The sequence below is a fragment of the Tachypleus tridentatus genome, chromosome 13, assembly GCF_004210375.1.
Source record: "Tachypleus tridentatus isolate NWPU-2018 chromosome 13, ASM421037v1, whole genome shotgun sequence".
In the NCBI taxonomy this organism is placed as follows: Eukaryota; Metazoa; Arthropoda; class Merostomata; order Xiphosura; family Limulidae; genus Tachypleus; species Tachypleus tridentatus.
The window spans coordinates 76,851,667-76,868,473 of NC_134837.1; the positions used below are offsets into that span (position 1 = coordinate 76,851,667).

General features: G+C 34.9%; 1 protein-coding gene across 1 annotated transcript in view; it reads right to left on the reverse strand.

Annotated features, from left to right (window-relative positions):
• Window positions 1–16,807, reverse strand: part of LOC143236195 (uncharacterized) — a 35,475-nt gene that overhangs the window by 8,751 nt on the left and 9,917 nt on the right. Inside the window, exons 6-9 of the mRNA XM_076474487.1 lie at window positions 13,981–14,044; window positions 13,342–13,860; window positions 1,639–1,747; window positions 617–849 (exon numbers count right to left, since the gene is read on the reverse strand). Of these exons, the coding sequence (XP_076330602.1) occupies window positions 617–849; window positions 1,639–1,747; window positions 13,342–13,860; window positions 13,981–14,044 (925 nt within the window). The remainder of the gene's footprint in view (window positions 1–616; window positions 850–1,638; window positions 1,748–13,341; window positions 13,861–13,980; window positions 14,045–16,807) is intronic.

Genomic DNA, 16,807 nt, shown 5'->3' on the forward strand with positions numbered 1-16,807 from the left:
TAATAATCATAATGAACGAAAGAATTTTGTGACTAACTAGAGTATGTTCTATAAATTTTACAAATTACCTTGCCCTTTTCAAGAAACTAAACAGGTGTATAACCTCTGAACAAGTAACCTTTAATAACTACTAAGCAAAATTCATTAAAGGACCCGTGCAATTATGAAAAGTTTAATGTTTTTATATTAAACATATAATTATTCAGTAAATAAGTAATTTTTGAACTATGAACTAATTTGTTTTATGCATCATTTTTCTTTTTAAAAATGCAAAACAAGTCATCAGTTGAACATAACTTATGCCATGTTTTAAAAATTATTCCACATAGATATAAAATGCATCATAAAATATAGTCTTTCAGCTTGAAATACTCTGTGAACTGTAGTTATCAACTTATCTATTTATTCAAATGCTGTCATTAAAACTTGATTATTACTGTGGCATTATTATATTCCTCCTTTAACTGTTATTCTTTGAAAAATTTTATGCCATAAAAATTGCTGTTCTAATATAATACATATGTGATTATTTTATGAGGCTAAAACTGTCTTAAATTTACATTACTTTTTTGAATCAGATATACATATTTAATTTTTAACTTAAGAAATACTATACCTATGAGGACTTTCCTTATGGAGTCCTAAATACCTTAAGAAGCTGTCAGAAACACTAGGAAATGCAGAATCATTAGAAACTGTTGGTGAAATGATTACGTTTGAGCAAATAAGATCAGTATCTTCACTCTCCATACCATCACGAGCTCTGTCTGACTCTGTCTCTAACATTTCCATAAACTTAGGTGTAAAGTTCTTGTTTCTAGAAATCCCATTTCGCTTCTTACGTTTCTCCTATCAAGAAAAGTGCATCAAAAATGGTCATTTGTATTTTGTAATTATGTCAGAAGTTTACAAAATTGGTATTAATAAGTTTGAATGTCAAAGGAGCTCTGAATATTTAAAAGAAAAAGGTGTGTGTTGGTTATTAAAGTAAAACTGCTTAGTGTAAAGTTCAGGCAGAGAATACAAATTTCATATTTAACTACCATAAAATGTTCTAGCTTTTTTCAGTTAAGAGAATATAAAGTTGAAGAAATAAATTTCAATATCATATTTTCATGTTTATATAAATAAACCTTGTTTTTCTTCTGCCCTATCTTCAAGGGAGAGAGAGAGAGAGAGAGAGAGAAAACAATAGAAGAGGCAGGAAAGTATCACAAAAAGTGTTAAGATACTGAACACATTGAATACATCAGTTGAAAAAATATGATTTATACTTATAATAAATTGTAAAAATGTAAATACAATAGAAACAAATGTTCAAGATTTACATTAGCTTTTTCTAGAAAAGAATAAGAGCACTTTAAATGTCATAAGGAACAATTTAATATAATTGGTTTGTCTCAAAACAGCCAAGTTTATATTTGCCTGGTATTCACTGGTTAGAAGGGAACACGTTTCAAAGCATTTAACCTAAGAGTTGTTCAATATCTCCCCATTTAAGTATGTAATGTTAAATGTTTTAAAAGTGTATATTCCTAATGGCCATGCAGTTTTAAACATACTAGGGGCACTAAGAAGTGAAGAATATATCTTTATTTAAAATGGACTTACACATGTGAAATGTCATACATAATATACCTTTCTGGCATTTTCTGTCTTCTTGACCACATTAACCTTTGATCTTCTTTCAAGTTGTTTTATTATTGCACACACAAGTCCAGAACTTCCCTTGATATATTCAGAGAACCTATCATAAACAGTAGAATTTTTACACTTAACATTCATGTAAACATAACTTACTTACAGTTTTCCTTTTTTCAAACTTTCTGGGTTTTATGGTATCTGAGATGGAAAATGTTTACTTAATGATTTATATGTAAAACAAATTTAACATTGTTTTAGTAACTGGTTATTTTTATGCACTAAAAACATGGCATTACAATTTATAACTTCTATATATTTAAAACAATTTCTTTACAAGTTGTTTAATATAAAGAAAACCCACAGAAATTAAGGATAAAAATATAGTTTTCAACATACTAAAAAGACTTATAGTCAAATAAGGAACAAATAAAAATGGAAAGAATGACAAGAGAGGTGAAAAACAATCGTTATCTTACATTCAAAACAGCTCCATATAATGCAGCCATAAATATAGATATCTTTTCCTAAGATACAAATTATTTTGAAGTCTGTACATTATGATGTACAAGTACAAAACAAACAAGATATGCTCATATTAAACCAACTTATGAAAATACACTTTCAGTTAAGTTTTTAGGAAAAATATTTATGCCTTTTTTTCAATGTCAATATATTAATAAACCTTACCTCTTATTTCAGAATAACTTACAGACTTTGGAACAAAATTTTAACCTATAATGACTTAAAAAATGAGTACAAACAAGACACACATACAACACTGTATACTATATGAACTTTAAAAAGGTTTGAAAGCATCAGAGTTGGTTGGTTGATTGATTCAGTGTTTTATGGCATAAAGCAGCTAGGTTATTTGCGCCAAACGTCCAGTAAAAAGATGAAAGTAAATTAAATACAGTAAAATACATAAAAGGAAATGAAGGCAAAACAAAACATCATTGAAAAACAGAAAAAGCATAAAACCAATGTTGACACCTAGTTTACAACGTTAAGAGAGAAAGCAGAGTAAGAGAAGTTGTAAAGGACTTTCTCTAGCATAATGGTAATGATCATAATCTGCCAGGAAGACTAACAGGTAAGTACAAGAACCACTGTCAGTCACCTGAAGTTGGCTTTTCCAGTCCTGGTTCCAGGTTATGTGTCATAACAGCCATTATCAAAAGGTAAAGTAATAAAAGTTTTAAAAGACATGTAGCAAAATTGTAATAATAATTAGCCAAATGTCTGGTAAAAAGGTAAAAGTAAAGTAAATGTAGTAAAATTCATAAAAGGAAATGAAGGTAAAAACAAAACAGCAATTAAAAACATAAATGGCATAAAACCAACGTTGACATCCAGTCTACAAAGTTGTAAAGGTCTTTCTGTAGCATAATGGTAATGATCATAACCCACCAGGAAGGCTAACAGGTAAGTACAAGAACCACCGTCAGTCACCTGAAGTTGATCTTTCCAGTCCTGGTTCTGGGTTATGTGTCATTATGGCCAGTACCAAAAGGTAAAGAAATAAAAGTGGTAAAAGACATGCAGCAAAATTGTAATAACAACTCACCAGGACGACTAACGAGTAGTTCAAACAGATAGGTCAAACAGCAGCGTTAGTCACCTGAAGTTGACCTTTCCAGTCCTGGCGTCGAGTTATTTAATGTTCTGGCCATTTTCCAATTTCAAATTGAACAAGAGAGATTGAGACTCTTAAAAGGGAACCACAATTAAAAGGTGTAATGAATAAATATCAAACACTTAAATGAGATTAAAAAGATTAATGGCCATTAAAAAACTAAAAACTTTATCAAGGTGGACAGTGTCATAGTCACCAATAACACTGTCCAATGTTATGGACAAACCCAGGGACAGAACATATTTAAAATAGTGCCGTCATTGAGTCATAACGATGGCAAGAAAGTAAAATGTGGCTTACAGTGATTTGAGTGTTACACAAACTACACACTAGTGCAACAGTTCCAGATAAAAGAAAACGATGAGTTAAAAAATTGTGACCAATGCGTTGTCTAGTTAGAATAACTTCCTCCTTCCGAACCTTACAGAAGCTAGATAGCCAAAGCCAAATATTGGGTTTTATTTGGAAAAGCTTGTTGTCGTATTGCTTACTCCAAGTGGACTGCCAGCTGGCACGGAGCCGAGCCTTAAATACAGGACCATAGTCCATGTATGGAATAGGCACAGTGGTGATAGTGCCAGAGCAGATAGATTTAGCTGCCGTGTCTGCAAGCTTGTTCCCGCGAATACCAACAGGGCTTGGTATCCAGAAAAACTGAATAGAAGTAGATGTTAATGAGTAATGGGCCAGTCGGTTCTGATATCAGCGAGAACAGGGTGTGAGCCAATGTGAAGCAATTCCAGGGCCAGTAGAGAACTAAGTGAGTTAGTATAAATAGTTCAGTTGGAGTACTGCTTAGCTTCAATATGATCCAGGGCAAGAGATATGGCGTACAGTTCAGCAGTGAACACAGAAGCTGTAGATGGGATTCTGCGTGCAACCAACGAACAGCGACAAACCATGGCAGAGCTCACAGAATTACCTGATTTGGAACCATCCATATAAATTGGAATGGAAAGATTGTTAGAAAGATGTTCTGTAAATAAAAGATGGTACTTCCAATCGGGAGTATCTGCCTTTCTCAGATGACTTAAAGAAGGGTCACATTTGGGGACTGTAATAAGCCATGGTGGGATGGGCTGACCAGTGGATTCTGCAATGTTACCAAGGGCAGATCCAATTGCGCCTGGATGCGAAGGCGAAAAGGTGCAGAGAAGGTTCATGAGATTCTACATATAAGCTTTGAACTGGGGAGGTGCAGAAAGCCCCATTGCAGATTCGAAGTCATTGATGATGAATGGGGTCCAGCATCTTTAACGCCGAGGGTCTGGCAGAGCCATAGACCATTGATCCATAGTTGAGTTTCGATCGAATAAGAGCATGATAAATCTTTAACATAAAACATCGATCTGCTCCCCAATTTATGGTAGAGAGGACATGGAGGATGTTCATTGCTCTTGTGCATTTGCCCCGTAGCTGCTTTAAGTGTGGTATAAAGGTCAGCTTACAGTCAAAGATAAGCCCCAAGAACTTGGTTTCAGGGACAACTGGCAGCGAAACTTCACCGATACAGAGTTCAGGATCAGGGTGAATACCCTGCTGGCAGCAAAAGTGTATGCAAATGGTTTTAGAGAGAGAGAAATTAAATCCATTTGCTTTAGTTCATTTAAGTACATGATTGAGGGCAGTCTGTAGTTGCCGGTCAATATATCTCATGTTCGATGACTGACACGAGATGTGAAAGTCATCGACATAGAGCCCGTTAGCAACAGTAAGAGGGAGTTGTTCAGTGATGGCATTTATCATTATACTGAAAAGTATTACACTCAAAACACAGACCTGAGGGACCCCAAGTTCCTGCAGAAAAAAACGGGAAAATGTCGAACCCACAAGAACTTGGAATCTCCTGTCCATTAAAAAATTTTTAATAAACATGGATAAATGGCCACATAACCCACATATATGGAGGTCTCGCAAAATGCCATACCTCCATGTTGTGCCATAAGCCTTTTCAATGTCAAAGAATATTGATACAAGATGTTGTTGTTTGAGAAAGGCTTCTCTGATTGATGTTTCAAGTCGGATTAGGTGGTCTGTGGTGGTGTGCTGTCATCAGAACCCACACTGGGTGGGAGAGAGGAGGTTGTTTGATTCGAGGAACCAAACAAGACGAGCATTAACCATCCTCTCTGAGGTCTTACAAAGACAGCTCATCAAAGCAATTGGACAGTAGTTTGAAGGAATCTTGGGATCTTTCCCAGGCTTAGAGAATGGTAAAATAATAGCCTGGTACCCAGTATTAGGAAAAACATTCTCCTGCCAGATCCAGTTAAAAACAATTAGAAGAATATCAAGAGAAGCAGGAGAGAGATAGTGCAGCATGTCATAGTGTATACCATCAGGTCCAACAAATGTACTGCTAGACCGAAGAAGGATCATTTTCAGTTCCACCAGTGTAAAGGGATGCTTATAGTCAAAGAGACAGTGAGTTCAAAAGAAAAGAGGTGAATGTTCTGCCCGAGTCTTGATGGTCAAGAAGGTCGAGGAACAAGCAGAAGTGCTAGATACCCAGCAAAAGCTTCACCTAAAGTATCGGCGATACTCCGGACATCAGCTACCTATTGGCCATCAGAGAGTAAGGTCGAGAGGGGGACAGAATTGTAGTGCCCACTGACCTTTCGAATCCTGTCCCATATGACCTTGGAACTGGTAGTAGCAGATATGCTAGTTGTGAACTTAATCCAAGATTCCTTCTGGCTTTGACGTCTTACCCACCTAGCATGTGCATGGGCCCGTTGGATAGCAATGCGGTTTGAAAGTGTGGGATATCTACAGAAAGTTTCCCAGGCCCGTTTTTGAGCCTTCCGAGCCATGTGGCAGACAGGATTCCACCACGGATGAGAATATCGTGGAAAACGTGTCGAGGTTTTAGGAATACACTGAGCAGCTGCTTGTATAATACAGTCAGTTACCACTGCCACACAGTCATCTATTGATGGCTGACTCACGATGGCAGGATCGAGTTCTGTGAGAGCAGTGAAATTGGACCAGTCTACCTGATCCAGTTTGCACAGGGGCATATGGGTAGGGTGGCATCGACCACAGCCAGTTTCTCTCAAAAGTATAAGAAAATGATCACTGCTGAGTGGATTATTGTCAAACCTCCATGAAAAGTGGGAGAATAATGAAGGGGGAGCAAACCGAGAGATCAATAGAGGTAAAGGACTGACTAGGTGTGTGAAAATAAGTGGAAGAACCAGTATTGAAAAGAGAAGGATTGTGATCAGAGAGCATACGCTCTACAGAGCGACCCCTCCTATCAATAACAGCACTTCCCCAGAGGGGATGATGTCCATTAAAGTTCCCCAGGAATAGAAAGGGAGACAGCAACTGTTCATCAAGAGCATCAAGGTTTGATTGATCATATGTCTCTCCAGGGGACAGGTAGAGAGAACAAACAGTGATGGTATGACCCAAGGAAACAAAGATGGCTACAGCCTCCAAGGGTGTGTTGAGTGACAAAGACAGGGTGGGCACATGCTGATCAACCAACAATGCCACCCCTTCATGTACTCATCCATCACACAGCCTGTCATTTCTGTACAGAGAAAACTGCTGAAAGGTGACTGTATCAGCAGGTTTCAGAAATGTTTCTTGTAAGGAAAGACATACAGCATGGTAGGAAGCAATCAGTGTTTTGATGTCATCCAGACTAGAACGTAAACCTCGACAGTTCCATTATATCAAGGTAGCCATTTTTAATGATGGGTAGGCGAAGTGGCTGGAGAACCCTTCTGTTTACGACTATGTCTTTTTTTCCTTACTGTCCTTATTCGGAGAAGGTCTATTGACCTCCATGGATCCAGCCCTGGGTCGATTGGGCAGGCCTATGTTGTTGGAAGGGGATACCAGTGACTGAGGATGCAAAAAAAATGATTGTTTTGAATCTTGGGGTGGGAGAAAAAAATGTATCTGAAGAAATGCCTGTATTTGAAACCAAAGGATGTGGATCTTGAAGTTCGTTGGAATGTATGGGAAGAACAGAAATGGGTGTAGAAGTTGATCCATCAACTTTTTTAACCATGGAGGTCAAAAGGCTTTTCATTTGTTTTAAGAACGATTCTCTTGGAGGCACAGAGAGATCTGTCTGCACTCCCACTGTAGTTGTGGAATGACATGCAGCAGCATATGTCCAAGATGAAGTGGCGAACAGCAATTTCCAAGCCTCAGGATAACTAATGTTATGAGTTGTTTTTAAATGCTGCACCTCTTTTTCCTCCAACCATTTAGGAGAACAATGAAAGTAGGAAGAGTGAGAACGATTGCAGCTGACACAATGTGGGTCTGTATCACACTCGTAGACATTGTGGTCCTTACCACCACAACAAGCATATGTCAGGAAACCATGGCATGATGTCTTTGAGTGGCCAAACCTCTGACATTGGAAACATCAGAGAGGGTTTGGAATGTATGGCCATACCATGCAATTTAGATAAACTGCCTTGATGGTGGAAGGTGCACGTGGTGATGTAAATGTCAAAACGAGGATATTTGTTTGCAGTGTAACTCCATCTTTGCAAGTGGAGATGTGTCTCAGTGCAGAAACTCCTTGAGTGGAGAAACCAGCTAGAATCTCTGACTCGAGAGGTTCTTCAAATCCCTCTCGACAATAACTCCTCATGATGAATTCAAGGAAGCATGAGGGGTAACCTCAATAGGTACATTCCCAATTGCCTTTGAATTCAAGAGGAGTTCACTGTGTTGGGATGTGGATGTTTCAACCAATGTCTCCAGATTGAAGCTTCTTTACTGACTTTGGAGAGCCAGCTTTGGAAAGGGACTTCCTCTAGTCCCTTCTGAATAAAAAAAAAGGGGGACATTTGCCCTAAAGGTTTTTCTGAAAGAGAATGTAACAAACTCTCCTGGGTGAGGAATCACTGGCTCAGTCATAAGAGTGAGCAGATGATTTGGCATGATGGGAATTGGATCGTTGAGATTCTTGACTGCCAAGGGGTGATGTTTACAATTGCCATCGCCTCATAGAAAAAGCTTTGCAGTGATGAGTTGTCAAGTCTTACGGCAGCATTGTGAAGAAGACCTGTAAGGATGCTTCGAATCGATTGGATCTGTCTCTGTTGACAATGATGGCATAGTTATTATGTAACAAAACTGTGAAGACATATGTAACATGCATAAAGACAATATAACAAAACACTCAAATATACAAATGCATGCATTATCTAAAGGGTAAATATCAATTTTTCATATATTTAAGTACTGTGCATGAGAGAACTAATTGTCTATGGGAATGAACATGCATGTGATTGTGTTACCGAATTGTTCCCCAATCTGAATCAAACCAGATTCATTTGGAAGGGCATAAAACTCAGATATTATTAAGAAACAGATTAAAAAAAAATGAAATTTAGTTGTGGCTACAACAAAAACTTTTTGTCTGATTATCCACCTAAGTCGAAATTATGGAAAACCGAGTTGTGTTAAAATCATCACTAAATAGCCAACAGACACTATTAATAATGTTCAGTAAGGAAGTTGATACAACAACTGAAGCTAGTTTTGTTATATCATGGAATATTTCTTATGTTAAATATCCATATTCTGATGGTGAATTTGTTAAGAAGAATATACCTGAAGTTGTTGCAGTGTTAGATCCAAATAACACAAAACTTCAGCAACTAGTAGCACAAACAATAGCTTCACGCCACACGACAGAGAAATGTATCTCCCAGATTAATGCTGATGTTGCAGGCAAAATGCAGAATGATTTAAAGAATTCCCTTGCATTCAGCTTAGCCCTTGACAAATCTTCAGACATACAAGACAACCCACAACCGGTGGCTTTTGTTTGTTATGTTTCCCCTGATGTAACTATGAAAGAAGAAATGTTGGAATTAGTGGCACTAAAAGAAACAACTCGTTATGTTGACATTAAAAATGTGTTTTACAGAGCCTTAACAAATGCTGTTATTCCACTTGATAAACTCATCAGTGTTGCAACAGATGGAGCACCTGCAACGGTGAGAAAAAATGCAGGATTAATTGCACTTATGAAAAGTGGTCCCAGCTTTCTGGAGTTTCTCCCTGTTCATTGCATCATTCATCATGAACACCTGGCAGCCAGATACTTCAAGTATGAAGATGTTATGAACTTTGTTTTTTGAACTTGTCAGTTTCATATACTTAAATAGAAAGACCCCTCGACAGTTCACAAATTTTATTGAAGAACTGGAGTTTGAAGATAAACCCAGTGATGTCTCTTTCTACTGTACTGTAAGGTGGCTGTCAACCAGCAATGTCTTAAATAGGTTTGTGGATCTGTTAGAGCCTATTATTACTTTTCTTGAAAAAAAAGAAAAGATTCTATCCTCAACTGGGAAATGATGAATGGATGCAAGATCTAATGCTCCTTACTGATATAATGAATCATCTACAACCTCTTAACTTGGCACTCTAGGGGAAGGATAAGATTGTTTCTGATATTACTCAGACAATTTTCAGCTTTCAGAATAAAATAAGACTTTTTTCAAGAAACTTCAGTTACTTTCCCAATCTCAAAAGGAGAGTAAATACTGATACTGAAATAAAAGACCACAAACTGGAAGAATACAAAATTAAATTACAAGGACTGCTTGATAATATCCAAGACAGGTTTGAGGACTTGCAGAAGCTAAAGCCCTGCTTTGCCTTTCTTGTAACTCCATTCATGGTTGATGTAATCAATGATGGTTGTCCAATTCTCAAACTTCTGGTTACAGAATCATCTGCTGTAGAAATGGAATTAACAGAACTACAGGAGGACCTGGGTCTAAAGATGATCCATAAATCCCATTCTACAATTGAGTTCAGAAATGAAATATCCTGAACTGAAGAAAACCAGTGTGTGACTCATCTCAATTTTCAGCACAACATACTGTTGTGAATCACTACTCTGTAATGAAGTTTGTGAAGTCGAATGATCATGCAATCCTTGCAAATCAACATCTGATGCAGCTAATTTGTACAGCCTTAACAACATATTAGCTGAAATTTCAATGACTCAAGCCAAGATAGAAACTCACAAGACCTCTACTAGCAGTAAATAGCCTAATAATTGTATCAATGTCTGTTTGTGTTAGAAACTTATTATGATAAGATTAAAGTTTTGTAAGGTAGTATCTGGTTAAAATATCTCTAATTTTACTGTTTTACATATTTTCCTCCATGTTTTGACCAGATAAAGACAAATAAATACCATTAAAAATATCTGTTTTCACCCCTTTTATTTTTATTTTTGCCAGTCTCATTTAATGTTAATGAAATGCAAATGTGCATATTTTTCCATAATTCATTACCATATTAAATATGCTCAATATAGTTAAAACAACAATCAGCCAGGATTTTGAAAACATTTGGTATATATTTGTGTACTTTGTGATTATTGAAACTAATACAAATTAAGTTTAAAAACTACATATATGAATAAATATTATTACGTACATGTAGTTATTAATATTTATATAACATTTATGTAACAAGATGTGCATGTAATAATAAAAACGTTTGTGTAATATTTGTTCATTTCTTGTGACCCTCAAATATCTGAAGTTTATCGTATGTAGCTCTTATTTTAAGCAAGTTTGGCCACTTCTGAAATATAGCATTGTTTTTTTTACCAATTGCAAACATACTAGTATAACAAGTATTACAAAAAATATGATTCTAAGTAAAAACTATTTAACAAGTCTATGAAACTTATTGAAACATAACTGACTTCTTTTTTAATGTAAGTTGTGTACTGTTATGTAGCAATTTTAAATTTCAGATAGGACTGCTTTTAAATAATATCTGATCTAAAACATTATATATTTATATACATATTATCTGTACACTCCCACAACAAATATGCTTGTCTTTTAGGTAGTAACTGTATAAAAAGCAACTTTCTTTTATATGCTATACACTACAAATATTTCACAACAAATAAAATGCACCTTTTCACAGCTTATGAAATGAATCATAGATTACAATAATTTATGACTTTTATAGCTGGTTCAGGTAGGCTTGATGAAGAACAAAACAAAGCTGAGATAAATAACAACTGCTTCATTCAGTGTGAAGAAAGTTTTGGAGGACCAACATACAAAAGTATCTAAGAATGACATTTGTAAGCTTACATTAATTTTTTGCAAGAATTTATGTGCTATTTGAGATGACTTAGGAGAACATAGTATGACTGGAGGAATGAACAATAATTTGACCAGTAGTAGCCACAAACTACTCATTTTCAGACCTGAGCCTCTGTTTGGTAATGGTTTTATCGTGCTAATATAGAAAAATACTTTCATTTTTCTTGTTTTCCAGAATTTATCTAAGTCAAAGTGCATGTAATTGTCATGGACTATTTTATGCCCAGTAAACATGGCATGTTCTGCTGTGGCACAATTTTTTCATCTGCCCTTCATTTTCTTTTATTTTTGCACCAGTATGCCTTCCAGTTCATGATGCCAGTCTATTAATAAGAGCACGATATTTTGTAAATGATACTTTTATATTTATTGTTAGATGTTCTTTTTACTATATAAAACTTTGTACAATGAGCAAGTGTTCGGTTTCTATGGAGTTATTATCTCAGATGTCCTCAGCTCTGTTATTCAAGCACTTAATAATATTGTACTTAAGAGAAAACGAATGGTAAGATTGGAACTATAAGTACTTTTCAGTACAACTAGGTTTTCTGTATGTGAATGTAGTGAGTATGTTATTCTGTCTGCTGGGAAACATAGCAAGAAACAGTTGTTTCTTGTAGTTCTCTGTTTCCATGGAAATGGGTTCTGTTTCTCAAAATGGCAGGTATGGGTATTAACACTTCTACTAATAAAGCAGAGAACAACATCTAGACCTTCCTAGGTCAATTTCAGGTTAAATAAAGAGAGAGTTTGCATCTGTTCTAAATTCAAGAATTGGAATAATTTGTAACTTACTCTTCTAAACTAGCTGAAATATTTTTTGTATTATTTGATCACCATGCAGAAAGTAATAGGGTGACCATTTTTATGGTAGAAACTAATTATTAAAGGTAATAAAATAAATCACACAATTATTGTAAAAAACTAAAAGGCATACAAATTAAAAAACTGAAACAGCTATTAAATATTTTGTGTTAGTGAATGCCAAACTGAATCTTTTTTTATTGTATGGTAAATTTACATATAATTGTAGTATACAAGCATACCATGAACATTCAATCTTCTTAATGTAACATGGAAATTTTTAAACAATTGTCAGTTTTTCATGTGCATGTGCACTTTTCATATTAAACTGGCTAAGAAAGTCTTTATTTTGCTTTCTCTCTTTCTAGCTACCCTTCTTTTTAGATTAACACCTGGTCTGTCCATGGGAGTATGACTGTATTTGTAGAAGTAGACAGTATTGTCCTCCAATGGTAGGTCATCTGGTTTTGGAAAGTTATCAGCCTCCCTTATTTTCTAAAAGTAATGACCAGTCATGTGAGTCATGCTAGTCACCTTGAGTAAGTTGACATTACCGTTTTAAAAAAGTAATGTAAGGTTTACTTAGTCTGGAATAGGTCCTCATCAAAGCCAGCTTGAAAATAAACTAGCAGAAATACACTAAAAGCAAATGCCTTTTGTATCAGGGAAACATATACAATGTGCTTGTGAATAATAAACATTGTTTATTGTACTTTTTGAACTACTGTATCCAGACTCTATTTTCTTCTCACAAACTCAGTCACTCAAAATTACTTATTAATAAATACATTGGTCAAATCTTCTCTTATTGTGTGTATCTATCTTTTCATTTTAATGGAATTCAGTTTAACCTGAAGTACTATATAATTATGTACTTACCTATATATTTTGCTAAAATAAATGGTGAAATCTTATAACAAAGAATTAGCAACCTCTAATGCTACAAGCATAACTAATTGTACTAACAGAAAGGCAGTTTTCCGCCTCAACATTTTAAAACTGCATTAAGGTTCTTAATTTTCCATTCCTAAACAATATTAAACCTTTGTACAGCTTTGACTACAAAAAAATATCAGATTCATAGATCTTACAACCATTAATGGGAATAAATTAATTAAGTGACATACAAACCTAACTTCTTTATTGAATGGTTTACTGTCTTCTTCAGAATGCTGGATCCATCTTAAGACATCTAGCTCTGTTGAAACTGGTTGCAAATTTTTTGATTTCTGAGAATATTGTTTAGAAGTTTTATTACAATCTAAGTCCTTAGGACAAATTCTGTCTTCACCATATGATAAGTTGCTTCTACCTTCTGCTGAAGGAAAACTGAAACTTCGATTTCTGTGGACAAATGATATATGAGGAGGAACATTTTTTTCCCTCTCATGAGTATTATTGGATATTTCTGTGGTACGTTTAGGCATCTCTTCTGATGAAGCACGTAAATAAGTTTTCTCCTGCACATTATCACTCTGACACATACAGTTTGGCAAACAATTATCACAAGATACTTTAGGCACCAATGGCTCTGTCTGTGTTGATTTTGTTACAACAGGAGTTTCACAAGGTCTTGTTGGACATGAACAAGTAGCTGAATGTGCATGATTCAAAGGACTAGAAGGTTGGCTTGTGGAAACTGGAAAAATCCTGTAAAACGAATTTTTAAATTCAACTATATTATGCAAGAATATACAGTAAAATTGTCTATATTTTTTTATCAATTTACTTCACTGAGTAACCCCTATAAACAATGTAAAAATAACTCACCTATTTCTGTTTTTACAAATACTAAAATGTTCATCATCTGGATCTCTCCAATAAAGGTTAGTTCCTGAAAGTTACCAGAAATCAACAAAAAAAATTATTTCCAAAACCCAACTAAAATTTAAGACAATGAACATAAACGTTTTATTATAAAAACACAAAAATTAATTTTTCCATTACAAAAACAACAACTCAGTTCTGTACTGCTTCATACTCCTTACTATTTACTACATAGATACAATAGACTGCATATACACATTTATCTCTTTTGGAGCATATCTTTATTAAACATATAATTTCAAGAAAGTCGCACTTTTAAGGGCATTTTGATTATATAACACTGGTATTGCACTACCTCATGATAGTCATAATCAACAACACCTATTCTGACTAGCTGTCAGAATCCAAAAATAACTAGACCCACAATGGCCCTGTTATAAAATGTTTAAACTAATGATACAAAAAATTGAAATAACAAGAGTAGAGGTTTGTTTGTTTGTAATTAAGCACAAAATTACACAATGAGCTATGTGTGCTCTACTCATCATAAGCATCAAAAGCTAGTTTCTAGCATTATGAGACTGCAAAGATAGAGCTGTGCCACTAGGAGGCCAAGAGTAGAGGAGGCATAATAAATAATGATATTTCAGTACTAATATAACATCTCGTTTCATGTAAAGATTTCCATGACTTTAATAAACTTACAAATATCTTATAAACTGATTCATATAAAATTTCTATCGCTTTATGAAACTATCCGCTAACTTCAATATACAGAAAATGATACACAGTTAAATATAATAACTACATGGAAAAAGGAACTAAACTGGGTCTTGCAACCATTAATTAAAGGCTCTTTATACAAATGATGATTCTAAAAAATAAACAGCAAGGAGACTGCATAATAAAAGAAATTCCACATCTTTCTGCTGTCTACAGCCCATCAATATTGAAGTTCATGACCACCAGCTTTAAAAAAAACTGAAAGTTCAATCAGTTGTTGGATATATAAAAATGCCATGTATTTGCTACCTTTTATGCAAATATAGTATTATGCTAATAATATCATTTACTTTATAGAATGTGCAGTTTTCACATAATAAACTGTTAAAAATTTTGTTTCTAATGCTTTTGTTCCTTGTCATTCTATTGAGGTCACATCTACCCAATCCATGGAAGATATGGGTGTAATGCTGCACATTGTGTAAGAATGTAGACAGCAGTGACCTTCAACAATACAACAGTATATTAGGTGACATTTTAAGATTATGGTCTCCCTATATTTGAATGAGAATGAAAAGTCAGATGGTTAACATTAGTCAGTCTAAGTAAATCTGATGTTACTTGTGAAGTAAGGAACATTAGGTTTAAATGGTTTGATACAAGAGACAGTCCATTATTTAATGCAAATGCTACAAACACTATATTTGTGTCTATATGTTAAAAGAAATGTTGTGCTTTTTGTTTTTTACATTTTGTCTAGTATCTTTATTTCATTCTTGCAAAGCCAGGTATTCAGAGAAACACAGAAATACAATGCAATAAGTATCTTACTGAATCTCTTTGTTATTTTGCAGATCTATTTCAAAGCTATAAGAGAAATCATCTTGACCTGAACGTACTACACAGTTACAGTGTGCATAGTTCACCATGAAAGTTAATTCACATTGTGATTTAATATATTTAAGACAGGCTTGTCCAAGCTTTCACAAGTTCTATGAAAAACATCCTAATATCTCATTACTACATCCAAATTTAGCTGACAAATTGCTCAGTTTTTACTTTGTCAGTAGTTTATTTCATGTAAGACAAATAATGGTATTACAAGTTATTTTATACATTACCAATTTCACCTACTTTATTTCTAAAGACATTTTAAGCTATCACAAAAGCAAACACATTACAGAATATTTCTACTAAAAATTTTTCTAAATATGTTTATCCTTTAAACAATATTAAAAATATTTCTAAGCAATACAGGTTAATAATTTCTTAAACTGAAAATGTATTTCTAAAAGATACTTCTTTTTACAAAAAGCCTTCTCAACTAGTATGGCCTTTTAGTGGCACAAATGTTTTCACTTGTACATCAGATTCTTGGTAGGAAGAGCATCATGCCATCAACACCAGCAGAATACCACCTACTCTCAACTGACTGGTATTGTTATTCTCTCAGAAGGAGGGCTGGCTTATGTGGTCTGCCACTCCAGCAGCAAGAGCTCGCAATGAAGAAACAAATGAACCTAGGAACATAGTGCATGTCATATACCTTCTGAGGTTCTGACTGGGAAAAGGAGTCAGTCAGGATCAGAATGGTCTGAAAGGTGGGAGATAGATGAAAAGTAGTGAGGAATGAAATCAAGATTACTTCCCTAAGCAGATGAAGTCTTGGGCATAGAGAAACTATTAGAAACTATGGAACAAGACATAGAAAATCCATATTACAAACAATTGAAAAAGACAATGGTCACATGCTAACAATGTGAAGAACAGGAATGGCAAAAACAAAACAAGAAATGGTCCTAAAGAGCCAGTAAAAAGGAAAGTACTATCCAATGAATAGCAAGAAGTTCCAAAGGACTGATAAGGAGAATAGATTAAAAAATAATTCCCCAATGTGAAAACTCCTGAGTGTTAAGAAATACTCCTTAGATGGAAGAAGAAGCATCTGTAAGAAAAAGGAGAGAGTCTCACAAAGGAAAAAAAAGAGTAATACTGGCCAGATTTTGTGAGGGTGGAAAAGTGTAAGAGGAGCATCCAAGAGAACCCAAACAAGGCACCACTGGATGATTCTAGCTCACTGAAGATGGTGCAGGTGAGTATGACCAAA